The sequence below is a fragment of the Lampetra planeri genome, unplaced genomic scaffold (genome assembly GCF_965212315.1).
Source record: "Lampetra planeri unplaced genomic scaffold, kcLamPlan1.2.h2 scaffold_361, whole genome shotgun sequence".
Taxonomy (NCBI): domain Eukaryota; kingdom Metazoa; phylum Chordata; class Hyperoartia; order Petromyzontiformes; family Petromyzontidae; genus Lampetra; species Lampetra planeri.
In genome coordinates, this window is record NW_027615184.1 from 40,217 (window position 1) to 64,780 (window position 24,564).

General features: G+C 40.8%; 2 protein-coding genes across 3 annotated transcripts; one reads left to right on the top strand and one right to left on the bottom strand.

The window, feature by feature from the left end:
• Window positions 1-2,005: 2,005 nt before the first annotated feature.
• On the bottom strand, window positions 2,006-6,059 carry LOC144740954 (ubiquitin-conjugating enzyme E2 D4-like). Of its 2 annotated transcripts, none has more exons than XM_078623646.1 (7): window positions 6,036-6,059; window positions 5,051-5,111; window positions 4,168-4,199; window positions 3,758-3,835; window positions 3,216-3,321; window positions 2,139-2,232; window positions 2,006-2,051 (listed from the first exon to the last, which is right to left on the bottom strand). In XM_078623646.1, exons 1-7 carry the CDS (start codon window positions 6,057-6,059, stop codon window positions 2,006-2,008), a joined length of 441 nt encoding a protein of 146 aa, XP_078479772.1. The 2 variants fall into 2 exon arrangements, with proteins under 2 accessions (XP_078479772.1, XP_078479771.1); XM_078623645.1 differs by having other exon boundaries at window positions 5,051-5,096; window positions 6,018-6,059.
• Window positions 6,060-10,329: 4,270 nt separating this feature from the next.
• LOC144740956 (inositol polyphosphate multikinase-like) lies at window positions 10,330-21,323 on the top strand. Its single transcript, XM_078623648.1, has 8 exons — window positions 10,330-10,389; window positions 10,435-10,540; window positions 15,383-15,468; window positions 16,048-16,144; window positions 16,684-16,856; window positions 19,704-19,785; window positions 20,530-20,905; window positions 21,188-21,323. The coding sequence occupies exons 1-8, from the start codon at window positions 10,330-10,332 to the stop codon at window positions 21,321-21,323; spliced, it is 1,116 nt and encodes a 371-aa protein (XP_078479774.1).
• The last annotated feature ends 3,241 nt before the right edge of the window (window positions 21,324-24,564 follow it).

A 24,564-nucleotide genomic window follows, 5' to 3' on the forward strand; every position in this document is an offset into this window, starting at 1 on the left:
CAACTGACAAGAATTGAAAAAAAATGTCTTTTACTTTTTGTTAGAATGTTGACTAGACGCAGAAACACTAACTCTTATGTGAACTGCTAAATTCACCCAAAGCCAACAAGCATTGTCACGCTCACACCAGCACTTATTTGATACTTCTGCTAATAGTCATTGTCTCTCATCTTTATTGGAATCAGATGTATGTGTCTTCAGTGTAAGGTTGTTTTCAGCTCGCTGTGTGTGTTCAACAGCCTCTGTACAGTCTGCTGGAAAAAAAACACAATGGGCTTCATGTTGAAAGAAGTTTGGAAATGAGATTAAAATATTTTTTTCTACTCAATATATTCCGTTTATTATGATCAGTGTGCTTTTTCCTACTCATTTCATGTTATATGCTCTTGATGGCAGAATTGGTAGACGTGAAGAATTTACTTGCCAAACATTTATTTACTGTAACAAATATCATCATCATCAGCTCATGTAAAAAGTTGGAGAAAAATTTAGTGAATTTCTGAATTCATTTGACAAGGTTTGAGTTGTTTCACATAAACAATCCAGATTCCTTCATCAAGATCTTCTGTTTTCTAATGCTTTTGAATGCTGGATATTCTTTGAGGACAACCACCTGTGAGTAAATAATTGATTTCAGCTTGTTAATGTGGTTTTTAAAGTGTTTGTTTGGTTACTCTGGTCATTGAATCTTAAAAGGAAAAAGGTCACCGTATATTGTACACAGACATGTTGAGGTATGTGGCATTTAGGTGTACAACTGATCCTCAGACTACGATTACAAACTACCATGTATCTTGGTTTATCACGGGCAACTATGGAAGCCCATTTCTGCCACTAAATACAAAAGACAAATAAAATGGAAAATCCTAATTATGAAAATGTCATTATTATGAGATTTAAATGTCAAAATTATGATACAAAAGATTAAATTAAAAAGTCATAATAAGATCATCTCAGTATAACATCAATATTCAAATTTTTTTTTTTTAAAAGCCTGATGACAAATACCCGTTGCCTGATTTTATACTAAGATGATAATAATGACTTTAATAATGACTTTACTTATGATGATAATGACTTTAAACTCATAATTGTGACTTTCCATGATATCTAATATTAATGTAGTGTCAATGGGCTTCCATACAACTGAACTGTAAAGAACACAGAATGTCATGTGTGCTCTAGAGCCCAGGGAACAAATGTACTGAGCTCGGACTAGAAAGTCATGATAAAACCACCGTACCATCCTTTAATGCAGTACAAAAGGTGCCACATCCTTTCATAGATACAAATGAGAATGTTTACACAGGAAAATAAATTTTGATTTCCACTGTCGAAAGAGCCAGGGTTAAGAAACTTTTAACGAAACAAAACATTGCAGCTATTGACAGAGAGAAAGACTTCATTGTTTTAATGGTTAATTTATACGGTGACGATTGAAATTCACATGAAACGGAACAAACCACGTCCTGCCAGAGCTCTGAATACTTTCCAAGAACATGACACGTTCGCAGCTGCTCCCATTGTTAGACAACTGTACATTGTTCAAACAACTTTGTCCATCATACGTCATAAAAAAAAACAAAAAACGTCCAGCACCCACAAACTGAAGGTGAGCTGACCTGTTAGTACAAAGAATATTTAAAAAAGGTCAATTTTTCAGACGCGTCTCATCTTTGAACTTTTCCTGGGTTGTCCAGTTCCTGAGCAGCTCACTGTGGTGATCAACAGTTTGATGAAATGAAACAAACGTTTCCTTGATGCAAAAACGTCCAACATTTGAAATGCCAAGGTATCCCTTAGGGACCGCGTACCGCCTTTTCCCGTCTTGTCATTCCTTTGAAAACATTCTGATTAACACGATTCACATTATTTGATGGATGTTACAAAGCTTTACTTGCTGATTCCGTACTACAATTTACAGTGTGCTGCGACTTTCAAAAAAAGTAAAAAAAAAAAAAAAAAAAAAAAGTGAGATTTTTGGTATCGTCAGCGGCTGTTTTCGTTACATTGCATACTTCTGGGTCCATTCTTTGGCTAATCGGTTGTATCTGAGGAGAAAGGAGAGAGGCGGACATATTAATGCTAGAAAGAGTGAGAGCACACAATCAACATTGTCTGAAAGCATTTGTACTCACTTGTCTTTGTCATTCTTATATATCTGTGCTATGTCTGGAACTAAGGGGTCATCTGGGTTTGGGTCACAAAGCAACGAACATATGGACAATAAAACTGGAGGGCAGAGGAAAGAAACAAGATGACATGGAGAGAAAGAGCGTCTGACGGGCCCGGGGGCTGGTTTGTTACCGTTTGCAGACATTTCATTCATTTCTTAAATTTCATTTATATGACTTAGACATGACACACATTCCGAGAACTGGACACAGAAGTGAAGTGGTGAGCTGAGTCTAAGACGGGACGTTATCATTCCAAAGTATTTTATAACTACAGTATTATATGATATATACTCTAAAATTATTACTATTACTATTATATTCATTAATAATATGATATATAATTCTATACTATAATACTATTATTACAGTATGTGTTCATTAATAATAGTATACTATATGGTATATTAGTATACACTTCTCTTTTTTACCTTAATTTTTACCTGCTGTAACGCATTTTCCTCATGGAATCAATACATGAATTCTATTCTATTAACTGTGAGAGTAATGTTTCGTGCTGATGCCACACACACACACACACACCTACGTTCACCCCCTATCAATCATAAATTCACAAATATTCAATAAAAGTTCACTGATACGACAGTTTGACCGTTGACCGCGGGTTCTATTCCAGTACGACCGTGTGCTACGTTTGCACACGGTCGATGTGATGTTTTCATCCATCAACCGCCGACGTTGGCGTTGGTGGCACGATACTGGAGTCAGTATCAGTGCATCCCTGACGTCTCTGATTTATTTGGGCATTTTGTGCAATAAGACATCAATGTCTTTAAGCACACGTTTCATTTACAGAACCTGTCATCCAGTGCTACACCTTTATTTTGTAACGAGGAAGGCATTTTTTCTGTTGTTCAATCGTCCTCATGTTGTTACACCTGCAGGTTGTGCAGCAACGTTGTCTTATCTTTCTCCATAAAGTTATCTGTCTACTTGATCATCTTCATATCTTCCGGTGATATTTATTTTCCTCTGGGTGTATCTGCTGATCACATCGTAAGACCCGACGTGTGCCGGTACCTTTAGACACCGTTAGCGCAGGAGACCACTGCGACCGAAGAATATCCAAACAGATGCTCCCGTTGCTGTTTATGTTCGGGTGGTAGATCTTTGTGGTGAATGCGACCTGGAACAGAGACATTCAGTGCTTTCACAGTGAGCTCACAGGACAGAGGGCGACACGTTGGTCGGAGTCCGTTTGGGAGATTTGCTCAGTGGAAACAACCCAACCCAAATGATTATCGCAGTCATTTGCTCTGATCCTCTGACCTGATCTGAACCCATTAGCGCGTTTCCTTTGCGCACATCCTGGAGGCGGAAGATATGGAGCTTAGAGGTTTTAAGGCGTGTGAAATGAACAATTTGAGAGACTGTGACTGCAGGTAGAAGGGACGATAACGTCAGAACAACATGCAGTGAGCCGCGGCACCTTGGTGCTCGTTCCAGAAGGTTCTACCTGTTCAGTGACTGATAATGTAGAACAGACTGTCCAGAGAATGATGAGATAAAAACCATCAACCCTCATGAACACAGACAGCTGTAGTCAGCAAACGGGGTCGTACCTTTGGTGGCTTGAAGGGGTAGTCGGTAGGGAAGTGGATGGTTAGAAAGAAAACTCCTCCTTGGTAAGGGCTGTCACCCTGACGTGAAGACAGTTGACAAAAACGCAAATTAAATTAGAAATAATTTCATTATTACGTTATTATTACATGTAATTCTATAAATGTAATTACATGTAAATTATACTACTTATATTAGTTGTTCCTATACTGCAGATCAGGAACTATTTGTTTTCAAGGACTGAAAAGAATTTCAAAAGAAGTAAAAGGAAATAAAGAGGCCTGAGTGTCGCACACTGTCAGTACACGGCTAATTCAATCGGTGAACTATTCCAACTGCTACAACTGCTGACAAACCATTTCTTGTCCAGCAGTCTACATGAGAGGAATGAAAACTGTGAAGCGATACTCACCGGACCCATTATGGTCGCCTGCCAATGAAACACTGGAGGTATTCACAGGGGAGAGACAGAGGAACGTATGAATGTCATGTCTGAGTCAACATTTACCAGCCCCGATCCATCACTTACAACCTGTGGACATGTTTACATCCTCTTTCATGCATTTAACACGTGCAATTTAGCCTTTGTACATCGTGGATGAATATTTATTGATGCATATTTGATCTTATTCTTATTTACCTTATGTAGATGAGAGTGCAAATGGATATTTTAATCGTAATTGTATTTAATACTTATTTTAACTAATTTAATATTATAGAACTTCTTTTGATTAGTTCGTATCTTCGTACTTAACTTCAGCTGTTGGAACGAAGGAATTTCCCTCTGTGTGTGTGTACTGGTTGAATATTTGCAATGAACTGTATTATCGCCACATTAAAAGCATTTTACTTGGACAATGACCATCACAGAAGTGCAACTAATAATCAGACCTTGAAATACAAACTTGATTTACAAATACGAAAGCAGAAAAAAAACGCTAGGGTGAACTTTGTGAACTGGCAGCAGGTTGTGTGTCTCTAAAAAGGCAGATGTCTAATGTGTCATCAGGTCCTGTCTGGGGCAAAAGTCAAATCTTGTGAGTAAAAGGAGACACATTCTGTATTGTTCAGGAAGTCGGTGTTTACTTTATCTGCCACAGCAGTATTTGTCCCCAGCTTGTAAATGAAAAAGAAGGGTTTTTTTTTTTTAAATGAGTAATTACGTGAGTCAACGTACAGACTCATTGACGTTTGAATGCCAGGCTGCTCTCTCAGAGTCAGCTTCCACCCAAACCAGCTAAGAAATATGACTTGCGTGTGAGAAGCGTGATAAGGATCGTAATAGATGCACTCACAGTCATCGCCCACTGGTCCAGCAGAGCACTGCGCTGGAGGATCCCTCTGCAGGTCCTGCAGCTCCCTTTTCAACCACAGATACAGCTGTTAGCTATTGAGCGATACAGTCAAAACTAAGCATCAGCATCCTTTGATAACACTGAAATCTAACTTTGTGGCCTCTGAACGTCTTTCTTGTTGAAGACCAATCAATGTGACTGGTAACTAAAAGGACAGAAATACATCATTTCGATTGTTTCTACAATATCAGTGGAATCTCTTTCGGGGGGGGGGGGGGGTTTACATGAAATACTTTGCCGAGTCAAGTCAGAGTTTATTTGTAAAGCACCAATTTACAACAGTTATCTCATAACGCTCAGTTTCAGAAACCTGGGGCAGATCCAAGGCTGCATGTGGATGGCCTTCTGCCTCGACCAGTTGGGGTGAAACAGAGAGAGAGCCAGAGAGGTAGAGAGATGTACTGACAAACCACAGGTTTCTTCATATATGAATTAGCTGTGGTGTAATACAATTATGACAGTAAAAATACATGATTTAATAGTATTTATTGTGGCTGTAAATACTTCTTATCATTAACCTGCACGATGACTCAACTCCCCAGTCAATAGTAAGAAATGAATGTCAGGATGTGTCAGTAACTTAACGCACCGATTCAGAACACACACACACACACACACACACACACACACACACACACACACACACACACACACACACACACAGATAGAGAGAGATGAATGAAACAGGGGAGTCCATCATTACTGAAGGTTTGATACTCAGCTGACATGACACATCCAAGTTGTCGGTGTTGTGTGTTCCAGAATGTGCCAACTACGAAGTCAGTTCCAAAAACGTTTCAACATTCGCCAGAAGTAGTTTTTATATCAGAAAGCGGCAGAGGTTGTGTCAAAAACACCTTCTCGTTAGCCGCTGCTAGGCCAGCTAGCCTCCGCTAGCCGAACCCGCGCCCAGCTCGTCGCTCACCTTCTGTATCCTCTTCAGAGCCATGACAGACGCAGGTCGCCCTCTGACTCTCACACTTTCAGTAGTAATGGCCAGCAAAGCAGTGGTTGTGACTGATTCCCTGAGTACTTCAACAGAGCCGGGTTTGTGTTTCTGTTTCCCTGAAAGCTCTTTTGTTGCCTTTCTTCTGTTTACGGTCGCATGGCCGAAGTGGATCATGGGAAACGTAGTTTACATCTATGTGACTCTTGATGTTGGTTCTTTTCTATCTAAAGCCCATTTTTAGTTGTCTTAGGTTAGTTAGTCTAACTTAGGTCTTAGCTTAGTCATAGTCATTCCCCACTGCTTATCTCATAGTTTCAAATGAGGTTTGTTTGTGTCAGATAAAAGTAAATACCCAGTGCATTTTTTTTTGGATAAGATGAAATGAGCCTTTATTGTCCCACAGCTGGAAGATTTACAACATTACAGGAGCAAAAAAAAAGTGATAGTAAAAGTTAAAACATAAGAAACAGGCAATAATTACAGGTAAATAAATACCATAAATCTGAATTAACATGTGATAGATAATACAAATACAGAACAACATGTACAAAATATTAGCCATATAGATATTTATATGATAGTGGGATTAGGTGATGATTAGGTGAGTATGGTGATAATATTGCACAACTTTTACATGTTATAACCAACTGTCAGTGGTAAACTAAACTATTGCACATTAACAGATGTTGTTGCATCTAATTGCATACTGGATGCCTGTTTTAGGACCATTTGTGAATATCTTCAATTATCACCAGCTGCAATCCAAGCTGAGTCTAGTTTTGAGACATGCGACATCTGTTTGAAACTTAGGCTTGAATCTGGATTTGGAATTTGGAAACATTTGCCAAAGAGTGCCTCCAGGGTTTGTGGCTTATCCACCACAGTGAACCTATTAGATGTAGGGGTAAGTTTCTGTGAAAGAATGTTGTGAAAGCATCACACTTTCAGTCTGTCAGCGTGTGTCTGGAGAGCAGATTGAAACTGTGGGGGAGGTTCGAAGGATGAAGGTCTGCTGGATGCTTTCAGTGGAGCAAGACTTGGCCAGTGGCCAACTCTACTCAGGGCTTAAGATGGACAACTGACTGGTAGCTGGAGCAACAGAAGGCCCGACAATGACCCAGAACATGTGGTGGGACTCTCGGTGGAGACACTAGGTGGAGGTGGCAGTCTCTACGTACTTTTTTGGACCTCGGATCGACCATTGCTGAACAGAATAGATCTCTGCATCCACAAAGGTCTATCTAACCTCATGCTTTTGGTGTCAAAGTAAAGGAGACACTTGTGAGATTTGTATATTTGTTACTGGTAAAGAGTAAATGATGATGGCACACAGTGTGTTACTGAAAATGTGAAAATGCATCTGCAGCTCTATACCTCTGTCAAATCACAAAGTTTAACTCTGTGGGGGTTGACTCTGATAAAGTGGTGCAGAATATCATAGATTTTTTTTTCTGGGGGGAAGCATGTAAAAAGGCTTAGTAGCCCAGCTGCTGCTGTTTAATTAGATGTGAAACCTCACCATATTCTAGCGTGATAAGCGCATGATTTCATACTTCTGCTGCGTCTCCTCCACTCCTCCTCCCCGAATTGGTGGGCGCTTGCCCAAAGGGTTCAACATGGAGTTGTGTAAATTTGTGTGAATTTCTGGTCGAGGCTGCAGGTACATTTGGAGCATTTAGCTTGCTCATCAAACAGCGACAGTCATCTTCAACATCTAGGGGAGAGTGAAACTTCTTGATGGAGCTGTAGATAAAGCAAGATCTACCTCCAGGTGCAACTTATGTAATATGAACAGAAATCATTTGCCAAGTTCCAATAGCAAAACATATTTACATTATGTAAGGAAGGCTTGCAGGCGTATCGCTGAGATGCTATCAAGTTACAGGGTTTAATTTTCCTGTAAACAGAGTTTCGGTACGTTTACTCTTTCCACTCTCTGTGTTTATGGGACTTTATCCTAATTAGCGTGATAGCAGAAAGTTTCCACCAGATAAGTGTAATTACCATCACAATTAGGAATCCAGACCATCTGGAATTCACAGTACTATGAAGAAGGAGATTGACTGGATCGGATCTTACCAGTAGAATAGGACAGACAATTCTGCGTAAATCTAAATTTTATTTATATTTATTATATTTATTAAATTTATATATTTTTTACATGTTTATTGACAAGAATCCTTTATAATACCACTGAAGGGTACAAAGAGGTGTTTTATTTTTTTCTCAAGCCTCAATCAAACTTGTTTACTTGATTATTGTGGAGGCTCCTCATATTTCTTTGTTATATCATGCGTAGACACCTGTGCCATAAGCCTGCACAAAAGATGTACAGTATATATTATGATACATCTGCTGCCAGTGTGAAAAAGACCACAAAGCAAAAGCCAAGAAGAAGCCTCTTGGTTTACCGTAGAGGCAAAACTTCTCCAAGCAACCAAACAATTCTATTTGCCTGCAATAGACCCTAGTATATGTGATGACCTACATGACTGACAAATTTAACAGTAAGACCTTCAAGAGTTCTTTAATGTTTTACTTGAGGTGATGTTATGAATCAACTGTCAAAGTCAGTTAAAGTGATATGTCTTTGCCACATGTTGGTCGCAGATAAGTGTGGGGTGGTGGACTGCACTGGACTATGTAGGTGCTGAATAAGGAGGAAGGCCATAGGTATATTACATTGTAAATAGTGTTTATATCTTATCACATCTTACTTTTTTCACCAACTTTGCATTTTTCAGAAAATAAATAACATAGAACATGAATAAATCAATATAACAAAACAAAGCAAACAAACAATGGGGCAATCGTATGTCAAAATAAGAAAATGCATTGAGTAATTTAAGGCTGTTGTTTCTATGAACTAATTCAATCAATTTTAACAGTAATTTGAAATCATTTTCCAGTGGGTGAAACAGATGTATGAAATATTATGAAATATGAAATATTATGTATGAAATATTTTCCAATGAGCAATATTGATAATAATATTCAAGGCCAGATCCAACTTCCTGTCTCTGAAGTCTAATCCAAATCCACTACATTATTAATATAATACATAATTAACTATTTAAGATCTTAATAATTGTGATTTAAGAACTGACCTCTTTAGGGGGCAAGGCCAGAATAATACATACTACATTCCTCTATCTTTTCAGTTGAAAAACATTGGAGAATTTGGGCGAGCCATCCCGAACAGACGAGACTCTCAACTGAGACTGCTGCCGTAAACACGCTGAGCACTGTTTGCGACAGTGAGTGTCGCGAACTTTTGGTTTAAGCTGTTCGTCATAGCAGTGGTATGTACACACGCTGACCTGGATATTCAACGCTGTGAATATATGGTGTGATGGGCGCAGTGGACTTCTTCAAGTAACAGCGACACAAAGGGGACCGTCTGTCGGCTGTTCGTATCGTCTAATGACAGACCTTCATACGGAAGGTTGTTGTGCGCCATGTGTGATATTCCGCTTGTCAGCCGGATCGTGACTCGAGGAAGAGCTTGTTTCAAAGCTGAAGGGACTGTGTCGACAAGTAAGCGTTCGAAACCCGAAAAGAACAGCACGGTTATGCAACTTTGGTATTTTACATCCGCCCCGCCTGCCTCCTCATCTGTTGTGTGGGGAACTGTGTCGTAACATCTTCATTACCGAGGAACAACAGTAATCTATGAAGGGAGGAAGTGGAGTCACGAAGACACGTTTCGAGGTTGGATTATTTTCGACAAATGACATTCACTTTGACCTGACACACCTTTGAGGCGATACCGGGCGGTTACTGTTGACGAAAAACGACAACCGTCACCAGTGTTATTAGGAGCAGTCCATTTCGTACCATGAATCAAGTCACGTTTTATTTTGGAAACCGCAAGCGGAAGTCGTGCGTGGTCCCGCAACGCTTGACAGTGTAGGAAGTGGGATGTGGCCAGAATGTATTAATACTGCTGTTGAAGGTATGAGAATCATTGAATCAGCGCTGCTGGCGAAGCATGTTGCACCGTCGGACACCGAGGGGATAACGACAGCGTGGCTTTCCGACAGCGTGCTCGTTGTCGGCGGTGGAAAACAGCGAGCACCGGCCTGGACTGGAGCTCTTCCATTAAGGCTTCGCAACCCCAGACACTGAACTGAATTAGTCTCCGCTTATGTGACATCAGTATGTGAATTCACACAACAGCGTTTTGTATTGTTGACCAAGACATTTATTATTATTATTATTATTTTTATTTTTATTTTTACAAATGTCAACAACTCATCATCGAGTGATGATGGAGTCCTCTCTAGCTCTCGGCAGACTGGAACTGACCCAGAAAACAGCCGATGTTGGGGTCAACAGGTCCCCGCAGGTGTCTGCCGGCGCTCCCGCGAAAGAGAAGAGCGGCCAGCGGCCTCAGGGAGCCCCGGGACCGGCTAATCTGAACGGCTGCGTCCCGCTGTCACATCAGGTGGCAGGACACAAGTATGGAGTGGATAAAGTGGGTGAGTAAACTTTGTGACACCGGCTTCTGTTGGAGCTCTCAGCTGAATGTGTACTGACAGTAGAGATGGAATTTATGTCTCTTTTCTTTCTTTTTTCCCAATTTCTTTGTACAGTGACAGAGACAATAAAAGCCCTCTGATTCCTCTGATTCTCTTTGAAGGGAGCCGGATCTGGAGGAGTCCTTCAAAAGACTGGCTCATTGTTATATTTATTTAAATTATTACTAATGGCATTTATAAGGTCAGATTTGGATCCCACCAATATATTGATGGGATTTATTCTGAAGTACTGATTATGCTTTGGCGGTGAAGTCACAATTTTCACAGTTTTTCAGAAATACAGGAAAAATATGAATAAGGCTAGAATAAACTTGAGCATCATCAGTTGTCACATGTTGTTTTTTCTAGACAACTCGCCCAACTGGACAAACAGGATACAAACGTAAATGCCGTATACGACTCTACCTGGTGTGATCACCTGAGCGACTCACAGGACACGCGTCACATGAAGGCAGTTTGCCTTGAAAAAGAACGGCTCGCAAACGCAACTGCAACTCGGTTCTCATCGTTAATTCAAAGGAGCCGTTCAAAAGATTGGACTCGTTCACGATTTCATATTCTTTGACCAGGCCTATTAAGTCGAATATCATCAACCCTTATGAATCCTTGTGTTAAATTACGCCAAACAGATATGTGTCTTAATTTGTGTTGATTAGTGTCCATTGAAAACACGTTCTCTTCACACTCCTCACTGAGAAAACACACACCCTACACCTGACATTATAAAAGCCTCCATAATGTGTTATCTGGTGAGATGTTAGCTGAATTGGTTGTGCGTGATACAATTACTAGCTGGTGTAGATTACAGTCCATTCTCCTTTGGATGAGTCATTGCTGGTCAGTCAGTTGCATTAAGACATTGCATCCGCCTGTAAAACATGTTTCATATGAGGGATCCTGTGTTTGTGTCTGGTTAATATATATTCTGAGCTGACGAACATGCCACCAGATCTATTTGCTAAAGTTAAGTGATTTGACACGCTCATGTACTGTATATGTCATAGATTGGGTAACTTCCTCTTTATTCACTTACCCTAAGGATTTTGGTAGCAGAGGACAAATCTGTTTTCACAGTGGATAATGACAATACCGTTCAGTTCTATATATATGCTATATATTTTATTCTCTGTATCAGTAAAGTCTAACTGCCATGCATCTAGAACGGTCTCTTTGGTGGTGTTGTACTTGCTGCTAATGGCGTGCATGACAGTGTTGTTTCTGCAAATCTGTATTTCGACTTGGTTAGTGATGTCCCTCTTCCTTTTCTTGAAAAGAAGTGGTTTCAGGACAAGTATTTGCTGTGTCAAGGTTGGCTGTGCGGATGATGTGGCCGCTGGCTGTGCTGAGAAAAAAGAGACTTCTAACAGGAGGAAAAATGCAAGAAACCTCAGCTATGCAAACTGAAAAGATCAGTTTTCTGATTGTTGTGCCTGTGTGCTTTGGTACTACTAATTATCAATTGATTCATGTCACGGAACATTGAACAAAATGATTTCTTGTTAAAGTAAGTAACTTAAAAAATTCTTTGTTCAGGTGAGATTTTGTTTGTAGCAACTAAACTGGTCACTGAAACAGGTTTACAATCAATAGGGGATGATGAATGAGTGCTTCATTCATCAACTACCACGTACATTCACTGAGTCGGACTTTGGACTTTCGGACTAGCAGAAGATCGATCCAAATCAAAAATAATTTTATTCTCGTCATGCAGACAAAGTAAGGAGTGTGGCAAAGTACATTATATAGTTTTTTTTCCCATACTCTGAACTCCGTTAGCTACACTCTTCATGGGAGACAGAAATGATCCAGCAGATTATTATCTGAATAATCATATAATGTTGAAAACACTTCAAGCTGTAGCAGAGAATTTTCTCCAAAACAGTTTATAGTGGAAAAATGATTAGGATTGTTTCTCAGTGTGCACTTACATGAACAAGCACGTTCTACAAAGGCCCATCAATGTAGACATTGTAAGAAGTACAGTGTAAGTTATAGAAAAATGCAGGACAGTCATTGGTGTGTGTGTGGTGGTGATTTTAACCCAAACTTGCAGGTATGGCGTTCCATTAACTTGTTAGTTAAGTTTACCACTAAGTATCAAGGTAAAACAACTGCAAAACGACAGAAATAAAATTTATTTTAAATTGCAATTTAATACAATATAGATTATTGGAATCATGATAATGTCTTGCCATCAAAGGTATTATGTATATGTATACTTTTTATCCAGTGACTATGCAGTGGTTTGCATAGAATTGCCTGTGACCAAGTTGTTATGCAATAAGATAAATGGTTTAAAAATCCTAGCATGTTCAAATCTGGGCAGCAGATGGAGACAGTTGATACCTGGTGGCTTTAAAATTCCTGATTAAAGTTCACATTTCCTATGTCTTTAGTAAGTTGTTTTTTAAATTGATAGGTTTGTGTCAGTCGTACTGTTTTGATATTTAACATGCCACTGATGTGATGGCTTGAGCATGGATGCATATCATGTATAACTCAAATAACTGTAACCAGTTATTTGAGGAGGGAGAAAACATTGTTAAGTGATTGTTAGTACTAGGTCTAGTATAGTACCAGTACTATTCAAAAGTACCAATGGACTTAGAATTACAAGTCTATGTAAGTACGTAATGTAATTGTGAATGTGGGCAAGAAGATATTTGTGTTTCCAATAGACAGCACAAGGTCTCTGTGACAAGAACCTAATTCATATTTTTGTCTGACAGACATTTAGTAAAGCACACTTGCAGTATATTTGCTCAGAGTTGGAATGTGGAGCTGTTTAACCTTTTTCTTATCTCTGGGCTTGGTAGTGAAGAATAATTAACAGTGGTGTGAAATATGGTAAAGCTCACTGGCCCGTGAGAGGACATTGACACTGTGTTGAGACGCAGCCAACAGTGTCATTTCAGTGTTTCCCCTAGGTCTGTTTGAACTGAAGAAACAAAGAAACCTTTTTGTGTGTGTGTGTGTGTGTGTGTGTGTGTGTGTGTGTGTGTGTGTGTGTGTGTGTGTGTGTGTGTGTGTGTGTGTGTGTGTGTGTGTGTGTGTGTGTGTGTGTGTGTGTGTGTGTGTGTGTGTGTGTGTGTGTGTGTGTGTGTGTGTATATACATACATATAAATAAAATAGGATTTAAATAATGATTGAACATGAATAGAGGATGTTCAATATTAACTGGGGGAGAAATTATTTCTGTTTTACGGCTTAATGGTTCAATTTTTGGAAGTGGTTATTTGGGGGGTAGTGCGGGGCTTCATGATAAGTTCATAGCACATATCTGATAATGATCAATGATATTGTGTGTAACCCTAGGAATGAAGATGAAATTCTGTAATTGTAGGGGAAACACTGCATCTACTCTCCACTGTAGTGAGCTGTTGAACAAACACTGGAATCCAGTTCGGCGTGCATTGCTGCTGACTAAAAGTGACTTTCTGGTTTGCCCTGAGTATGTATTCCCTGTAGGTGCTGTATACATGTGCTAATTGATAAAATGTGTAAATTATAGACCATTAAATGTGCCACAGGGACTGGGCGTGGAGCTTTTCATCCGACAATGAATAAACTGGTTTCATTGATTCGTTTTTACGACTCATGGGGACAGGTGGACCCAAACACAAACCACTCTGCGGAGAATCCTAGATTTGTTGCTTGGACTTGAAATCATAAGGAAAGACGACAAAACATATTTTGGCGCCCGTTGTCAAACATATGCCGTGCTGTAATAAGCACTGTGTGGACTAAATCTCTGTTTTGGAGGCTCATGCATCCACTAAGCCAGTTTTATTCTAGTCTACATTCTGAAAGTGAGTTTGTTCATGTAGCTATCAGGTCACCACACTGACACAGTGAACGCTCCTGTTTTTAGTATAAATAGGAAATGAACCAGAAATATTCTAAAAAAAATACTGGACTATCCTGACATACTAACATAACCCAGTGTGTGAAGGACAACAGAGAATCCTTTGCGGTAAATTGCATTTTGCATTTCACATGACCTTCTTGACGGATGTACTTAAAGGTGATTTTCAGCACCAGTCCTGTGCAAATGAACTCCCCAGATCCCATGACTCTGAAGCATCTTCCCCTACAACTTCTTTATTATAGAACACAGTGGATTGAAGATTAGTATCAGCACAAGTGAGTCACGGTTAGTGATGCGTGTGATTGGAGTTAACTCACCACAGATTTGACAAAACCTCAGGTTTGTGCATCTCTAGGAAGAAAGTGTGTGCGTGTCAATGTATAATTACACATCTGTGTTCTTAGAGGAGCCTAGAGCTCCACCGGAGGACAGACTAATCCTCTCCAGTGAAGATTTACACAGTCCAGCTATTACAGCTGCACTGTGTAAATCAGCTGTGGTCAGCAAGCAATGATGTAACATCTTTTCATCATGTATTTTTTTTCCTCAGTATGTTCAGAGAAAGCTGGCAGAGGAGGAACATTAATGTAGGACATTATTTCAGAAAGTTTTCAAAATGTGTTCTCATACTGAAACAAAATATATGTTGAGATTTAAGTTGAGGTTAAGGCCAAACTCAAACTATCGAGCACTAGCAGGATTCATAATCCAACCCGTGATAAACTAGAAGATAAAAATAGTATGAGCAAGTATTGGTGCCAACACACGGTACTATACACAGAAACTACCACTACCAGTTTCTAAAATCTAGTAGTTTATGATGTTTCATAAAAGTGAATAAAGGGTGGGATAACTGGTCACTTTTTTCTCTCAATCCTTGTGTCTTTACAGCAGTTTGAATAATTTGTTGCAGGTATTTTGCAGCATCCAGATGGAACAGTCCTGAAACAGCTCCAGCCTGCACCCAGAGGTCCACGAGAGATGCAGTTCTACAGCATGGTAACAACACCCACAGACATTTCCAGAACTTTTACACTCTTACATACATACACTGTTCAGAACTCCACAGCTCTGTATGTCCCCCCTTTTACAAAACACTGTTGAATGCAGCCAAAACCCCTGTGGTAATACAAGTTATTTGTTCTGCAAATTGCATATCATAATCATCCAATTATAATGCTACACCACTGTGTGGGCTTTTATGATCCACACACAGTGTCTGAATAAACTATCCTTTAACAAATGCACTAAATGAGAAAAAAAATCATTATTATTCAGTGCAGATGTCAGACATGTAGTTATCAGCAATCATCTGATCATAGACCTTCACTTGAATGTCTGAGGAGTCTGATTCGATTAAAGGTTGATATGATCAACCTGATCATGATCAATGAACAGTAAATGTTTCAGTCCTCGGTGAGTAATTTGCCAATCTAATAACCAGAATTAGTACTTCAAAGTACACCGGCAGTAGGTGGAGATGCTTTTACATGCTGAGATACCTGATGAAATAGTCACTTCTTCTTAGACCAGGTGTGTAGTGATGTAGTGTAATACAGATGTGTTTCTTCATACCAGGTATATGCTGAGGACAGCTGTGATCCATGTCTTCTCGAGCTGCAGAACCACCTTCCCAAATATTATGGCACCTGGTCCTCTCCGGATACCCCCAGTGGTGAGACGCTGGACTTTGAGAAATTTGAGAGAGAAGAATGGAAATCTAAGTAGGGAAATTTTTACACAGCCCAATTACCTGAACCACAACGGTTTTACAGTGTGTACATACACATACACACTGAGAAACGGAGTCCTCTGACTCAGTTTAAGGAAGAACTCCCAAAAAAACTTTTAACAGCACAGAGAGAGATCCCTCTCCCAGTATCTACAGATCATGTACAGAGACAAAGGACAGAATATACTGAATGATAAAGCTTTTATACGAAGTGCGTGTGTAGGGAAATACATGGAAAAAAAAACAAAACAACAACATTGAACGGGGGAAAAAGGCAGAAACCTCAGGGAGAACCGCAGACAGAGGGATCCTGTCCCTGGGACAGACAGACAGACAGACAGACAGACCAGCACCAGACCAGTCTTTCATGTACGGACAATGAAGATCCTGAGGGGACAGAAGAGATTTAGCTTCCTCAGTCGTGGATGTAATGTGTAGTCCACACCACATGTATCACCCTTGTGTCTGTGGCTCCGACTCAGATCTCTACCTGAAGCTGGAGGATGTGACTCGACGCTTTGCCAAGCCGTGTATCATGGATGTGAAGCTGGGCCAGAGGAGCTACGATCCATTCGCCTCTCAGGAGAAACGAGAACAGCAGATCAAAAAGTACCCGCTGATGGAGGAGATGGGTTTCCTGGTCCTGGGCATGAGAGTGAGTAGGACCTGTGGTGGTGTCGAGGTCTCTTTGTAGTGTTTACTAATTTGATAACACCTCCAAACTGAAATTATTCTAAAGGGCTTGACTGTGGTTTTCATATGTCAAGTGAAACCCTAACCCTTGTGGCATTTGTTTTAAAAAATTAGTTTTGGGAAGCTTTGAATTAGTCGTGTGGGAACAGGTACCCATTAATCTGACCACTGAACTTCCCTCATGTGCTTTAATGGGATCATTACTCATTGCTATAAACTTGCATTTTATTGTGTGTGTGTTATTGCTTTTGATTCAGGTGTGTCCGTGTCCGTAAAAAGTACGTAGAAGCCTTTAGTAAATAAAAAAAAAACACCAAATAAAACCAGAAAAGCACTCTGAAAGCGCAGACCTCTGCCAAGCAGGTCATTTCTACCCAGTGTTATCATCCTACATTCGTTTTATCTACTGTACTGTAATGAATTCATTGATCATCACAACATGACTTTGTGACTAAAAGTCAAATGGTAAAAAAAAAAAAAAATTGGTAAAAAAGTTATTAGCAACCTTGTTACACAAATTATGCACTTTTTTATTTTTGTTCTTCATTTTTTTTCAACAGTAAAACAAAGTTCTATACACATCTGATGAAAATGTCCTTATCTGACAATGAGTAAGAATCCTTTCAGAATAGATTTCTGGATCCAGATGGTTCCAGAACACGACAGAACATTCAATCATCTGGTCCTGGTCCACTGGCAGCATTTAGTCAACATTACATTCAAATCTGTTCAGAACTTTTGAATTATTTTGCAAACAGACAATGAAACAAAAAAAGAAACAGCAACAGCAAAAACATAACCTCATTGGCAGAGGTAGTTATGTAATTCCTTGAAGGCAAGGTCAAGGTCTAATGGTACTGTTTCTACAACATTTCATTTCATGGCCTAGAGTGAATGATCCCATTCCAGAGAGTGACATGGGACATGAAACATGAAACGAGCAATGGAGACGATCAATACGTGTTTATTGAGGTAGTAAATCTAGTGAAGCGAATTCTGTTCAGGCTTCTGTTCTTGTCTGGTGCCATCGTCAGTTTTATTACAGCAGCTGTTGGGCCCCCTCATGAATCTGATGACCGACAGGAACGTTTGGTCGCAAACATATTTAACATTCATGAAAACAGGAAACGAGTTGTATGTTTGGGGAAAAATGTTCTGATAATAAATCAGCCCGGTCATTATCTTATCATGTCCTTTATATGAAAAATAGAACAAACACAGTCAAAAGAGAAACATGTGCAAAGGGCTTATCAGCACATCCTTCACCCGTACACACACTCCTATAAAACACTCACTGACACAGTGTGTCCTGGTCTCATTACCATGTTCTGTACTGTGTTTGTGAAGCTCACACCCGACCTCTGCAAATGTAAATGGTTGTTTCTCTTTTTTTTTTTTTTTGATCAGTGATTGTCTCCAGGCAGTGGAGCTATGAACACACATTGTGATCCTCTCATAACTGGATCTACATGGGGTGGACCTGTAGGTCTTTGACTAGTGAGATTAAACCTTGTTGTCAGATAGATTAATGCACAAACAGACAAGTTATTAGATACTAGTTTTTTCAGAAAGCAGAGGGTATATCTAACTCACCTTTAATGAGGTCTCAAGTACATAATGAATGAAGGTTTATTTGGGTTTCCTAAGTGAATTAACATGGTAAAAGGCCTGTAGAGTAATTGTCATAGGCCAAGGGCCATCACATCATGGACTTAGGTGAAGAAAAATACTGTTTTTATGTGATTACACACAAATGAAAACACACTTGTGATAATAATTTAGATAGATATGCAAGTTCTCTCTCTTTCTCTCTCTATGTCTCTGTCTCTCTGTCTTTCTGTCACACTTATTTCCATGGAAGGGCAGAGCACTCATTGTTTCTTCAAGGTTTATCAATGTTTAACTTCCTCGAGTACATAGCAACACCAAGTGACAACAGCTTTGACAAATGGTTCTTATGCAAGACACACACACACACACACACACACACACACACACACACACACACCTATTTCTTGCTGTGCAGTATCATTGTAAGCAGTTTCCAGTGACTGAACTCAACCAGTATCATAAGTGAATTGGACCGTAGCAGTAGCTGAAGGTTACTCTGACACGTCGACATGGGATTAAAGTTCCAATCCAGAGATTTTTGGAGCATTTCTACCTCTTCTACGCCGAGCCACAGCTGGTAGAATGAAGGTAGAATGAAACTACAGTTGGATGTCCCCACCCTGTGTAAACAATGGTGAACATGCTGCCCACTCACATTTGCTCCCGTTTGCTCATACGATCTCTGCAGAGGTTCATGTACAATTCACCTTCATGACGGGGTTTATTGCAGTTTAACTTTGCATAGTGAAACATTACCAGACCTCAATTTCAACATGCACTGATCCATAGTTCTTATAGAAACACTGTTTTGCTTGAAGACGCATGACACTTGAACTGCCAGTCCCGAGGTTTGTTGAGAGGTAACCGTCGACTGTCTGCTCACATTGTTGTCCATGTTTACTCCAGTGGTGACAATTGTATCCCTTCAGAAACAGTGACACCGCACAACCTTTTCAAGAAATATTAATGATCATAATACTGATACTGAATACTGATAACTACACAAGTTTCATTACCACTTGACCTGTGTGTTACACACATTCATCAAATGTTAAAGCCACAAACACAATCTGCCTCTGACACAAACAACCCTGCTCCGTTGGTTTTGTAAATGACAATGTACATTGAACTGCTCATCTGCTCATAGTCCAGATTCAGTAAAGCCAGAAACGTGACGTATGTCTTGATGTAATTTCAGGTATATAAGCTGTGCAGTGACTCATTTGACACCTACGACCAGCACTACGGCAGAGGACTGGGAAAGGACACTATCAAAGATGGTACGTTGTATTTCTCATGAAACCTTTTTGGCAAAAACAGATAAATACATTAGGCTGTAGATTCTGAGTAATATAAGTATGTTTGTCATAGTGATATATAGGAATATATATATGAACACACACAGTTCAGAACCGACCCCCCACAGTATATCTATGTAAATCTATCTCATTGGTTTTTGTCTTCAGTCCCCGTTACTGTTCACGGTATCTCATGATTAACCTTCTCACAGTCAGTAAGACGTTCTAGATGTCTGCAGAATGTTGAATTGAACGTTCTTGTTCCTCACGTTTGATTTACTGATGAAATGAGTGAATTTCTCCTAAAGATGAATACAAGTATCTATCTATTTAGTGATGAAATGAGTATGACCTAAAAAGTACCTTTACAATGTATTTACTCCGAATAAGTTGAGGAGTTTAGGGGCCAGATTCTCCAATCTGTTCTTATTTATATCTTAGATAATGTTCATAAGTGCAATTCCTCAATATTTTCTTCAGAACAATGCTCACAAACTTCTTATGACTTGACAAAATCTGATATAGAGGCCTACACTGCAGGAATTAGAAGACAAAGTTTGTCTTCCATAGATTTTTTTCATCTTCCGATGAAAGTTGAGAGAATAATTAAATCACTTTTTGTCTTGTTTATTGATGCTAAGAAGACTTTCTTTCTTAAGTAGGTTTTGTGAATCGGGCCCCAGACTAAAGACCATGCAGCTTCATCTGTGTTCTTCTCTCCTGCAGGCCTGGCTGAGTTCTTCAGTAACGGCGTAGGTCTGAGGAAGGACGCCGTGTCCGCCAGCATCCACAGAGTTCAGCACATCCTGCGCTGGTTTGAGTCCCAGCGCCAGCTGGTGTTCTATGCCAGCTCCCTTCTCTTTGTCTATGAGGGCCTCCCCTCCTCTGTCTCCTCACCCCCCTTCTCCTTGCTCCGCGGCGGCCCGATAATCGGTCCAAAGGCAGGTGACACAGGTTGGGGTGGGGTGGGGAGGGCAAGACAGGACGGGACCAGCCAGAAAGAGGAAGTGGCGGAGAGCAACAACAACAACATTCAGGCAGCCATGCCCTGGGATTACAGCACCATTTATGCCAATCACAGGAAGGGGGGGCATCCTCCGCTGTACCAAAAGTCATCTCCATGGCAACAGTGGAGATGGATCTTTAGGGAAAGTGAGCTCAGTTTCAGGAGAGAACATGTTAGCGCTGTGTAAGGAAATAACTCTCCATGGAAACGATCAGGTGAGTCGCAGCAACCACCAAATGGAAACGGAAACAAATCACAACTGGAAGGGAAGGATGAGGATGGAGAGAGGGAGGACAGCAGCAGCAGGAGGAGGAGGAGGAGGAGGAGTGAAGAGGAGATGATGAAAGGACAAGAAAGTGATGCAACGGAAAGGAGCAGAGGCGGCGCGGAGGTGGAGGTCAGGATGATTGACTTTGCCCACGTGTTCCCAAGCGAGACCCACGATCACGGCTACATCTACGGGCTCAGACACCTGCTGACGGTGCTGGAGCAGATCCTGTGTGACGCTGCCTAGATACCGACTCGCCCGGACCTGTGAACCACTGTCGTCTCCCTCAGTATTACAGCAGAACCATCATCTCACCTGTGTGTGTGTGTGTGTGTGTGTGTGTGTGTGTGTGTGTGTGTGTGTGTGTGTGTGTGTGTGTGTGTGTGTGTGTGTGTGTGTGTGTGTGTGTGTGTGTGTGTGTGTGTGTGTGTGTGGTGTGTGTGTGTGTGTGTGTGTGTGTGTGTGTGTGTGTGTGTGTGTGTGTGAGCTGACAGCTGTGTTTTACCTGTGAGCAGCAGCACTTCATGCACTAATCAATCCATGAAGGCATTCTGACCCTGTACTTGAAATCATTTGCTTGGTTTATGGCTGCGCCAACAACTTTCATGTCCCCTGGCTTCATTTGAACAGCGTACAGGACAAAAAAAAACAAAAAACAATTGACATATATTTTTATGCTATTGACACTGGAAATAACTGGTTAGTTTGTGTTCAAATTGTAAAGAAGTACATCTCAAATCAGGAGTGAGCCTGAGCTATTTTTGAATCGTATATATATATACATATATGTGTGTGTGTATATATATATATATATATTTGCAGAGTAACTATCAACTATCCTCCTAATATATCTTGTTTTATTCTACCTGTGGTGGGAAATGCAGAAATGTTTATAGTAGCATTAGCTTTAAAGGAGTTTAACGTGACGGCGTTGGATTCCAGATGTTCCAATCTGCCCTCAGACACTTCCCAGTTGTACTATTCCTGGATGATTCAACACAATGTACCAGTTTAGGAGCAAAGAACTAAATGTTCAGTCAGAAAACGTGACAGTACGGCCCTTCCTTCCTTCCTTCCTTCCTTCCTTCCTTCCTTCCTTCCTTCTTTCCTTCCTTCCTTCCCTGCGTCAGGATCATTAGCTTCAGGAGGAAACGATGCTGGACAAACAGACTATTTAACCCTTTAACACCAACGGTATTGCTGCTGATACATTGGCGCTAACGTACTTCGGAGTACCGTAATTATGTGACTATTTGTGTCATCAGAAAACGTCAAACATTTCCTGAAAGCTGAGAAGTGTTACTCTGGTCCCCTACCTGGTGTGAAGAAGGAGCGAGGAGAAGGAGAAAGCATCCATCGGTTCCTGAAAGTTGAGGAGAGCCTTGTCGCTGTCATTACGGTAATCCTATTCACTGTGTTTGTGGTAATAACCGTGTTCACGGCTGTCTCCCACTTTCAGGGACCAATCAACCTTTTCTCCTTCACACCAGGTCAGGAACCTAGTGACAGCTTTCAGGAAACGTTTGACCTTTTCTGATAGTCGTGGAATTACGGTACTCCAAAGTATGCTAGCGCGAATACATCAGCAGTGACGCCGAAGGGTTGAAAACAACAGAGTACACGAACATTGCGTGTGTAGACCACACTGACAGCGATCTGACCTTAGATTCTGTTTTCATTGATAATTCATGAAGGGTGACCGGGCCCAGTTTGTCCGTCGTGCTCCTGCTACGATCACATCCATCGACATCCACTCGCAAAGGGTTGAAGTCCTCCTCTCCTCTGAGCGTCATCAGATGCTCAGCGGTCTTAGAGGTCTGCACACTCGTTGCCTCGACGGTGACGCTGTCACGTACTGAAGCCGCATTAGATGTATTTGAGAGCGTCTTCATGTCATTCAGTCAGACGAAGAACTTGTTTGAAATTGCCCCCCCCCCCCTCCCCCCTCTTGAGGCCTAAACTGGGCCGGAGCTGCTGCAGGTTTGTGAGCATCAGGTAAACCAAGACAGGAGGAGACAGGATCCAAGTCGGGTCTTAATTGACTGTTTCCTTCAAACCGCTGACTGCAGGTCTGGAACTCAGGTAACTGACTCTGACAACTAACTCTTCACCAACTCCTCTGCTCCTGTTCCTCATGCTGCCTGGTTAGTAACCATGCTGTGATATGGACTCTCTCTGTGTTCATCGTATCTCATCGACGTGTTTTCGACATGTGAACCCCCCCCCCCCGAGCCCTGTGCTCCAGGTGACATGATGTCCCACTCTAACTCATACGTGTAGAATTAACAGAGGCAATAGGAAAATGACATTGTGGGGAGGTTAGTGACCCTAACGTGACCCTGTATGATGGTACAACGTTTGTTTTATCCAGATTTTAAGTCGTTCTATATTCTGCTCAATAGACGTTGGAATCGTGACAAATGAAGAGAGGAAGACGACAGCTGAAGGGTGTTTGGTTTGGTGCAGCTGGGTAGAAGTGGAGAAAAGATTTGTTCAGTAATAGAAACAGAGTTACAGCGTAACGTCGTCTCCGGTTCCACTGGTCCTCATTTTGAAGGCGTCAGCGAACAGACTGGGGGTGTTCTGCTTTCACTCTTCTCATCAGAGCTTTCTGACTCTGTGGTCTCTGAGAGGGAAACTACGGAGACCCTCAAGGGATATGAGCAAAAAAAAAAAAAAGTATCAAGTGCAACACCTGATTGTTAGTTTTGTTTTCAGTTTTATTTGTTGCTCATTCCCTTCAGGGGCTGCAGACTAAACACACCTCAGATGGACGTGGATGTAATAATCCCAATGGACCTAATGATGTGGTGTGGTGTGTCTTCATCAAACTGATATTTCCAACCTTTTTTAAATGTCGCACACGGCATCAAATGTCTCGTGCCGTCATAGATTTTCCTCTAATTCCACCACCTTATACTTCAGAGGTCTTTATTTTGCCTTCATTGACAGCTGCAGCTTCACACCTGATGCGTTTTCAGCTCAAATTCAGTTTACTTGTGCAAATAGTTTCTTTTTGTTATCAGAGATATGAGAAGACGTGAAGTTTGGAAGGTTCATTTGGAGACAGCAGAGCCACCGACGTCATGTTAGTAACGTGATACGACTGCATTCACTCCAACGTTTGTCATGTACTGGACAACATTGCACACTCTGTTGTTTATGTTAAATATCTATGGATCTCCAGGAACCTGGTCTGACTGAGTGTGACCAGTCCAATCTTCATACATTAGGACAAATGCAACAACCGACATCAGCTGTTTCTGACATTGGTTTTTCATCCTTCACCCTCAAATGGTCAGTGCAGCTTAAAAGATGAGAGGGTGAATCCCACTGGCCCGTTCACCACACCCACATCCAACCATGTTGGGCATTCATCTTCAGTTCATGTAACTGGAAAAATAGATAATACGAACATCCTGATCTCTTGTAATTGAACTTAACTGAATGCATTCGGATTTTAAATTGAACCAAAAAGGGACCGCTG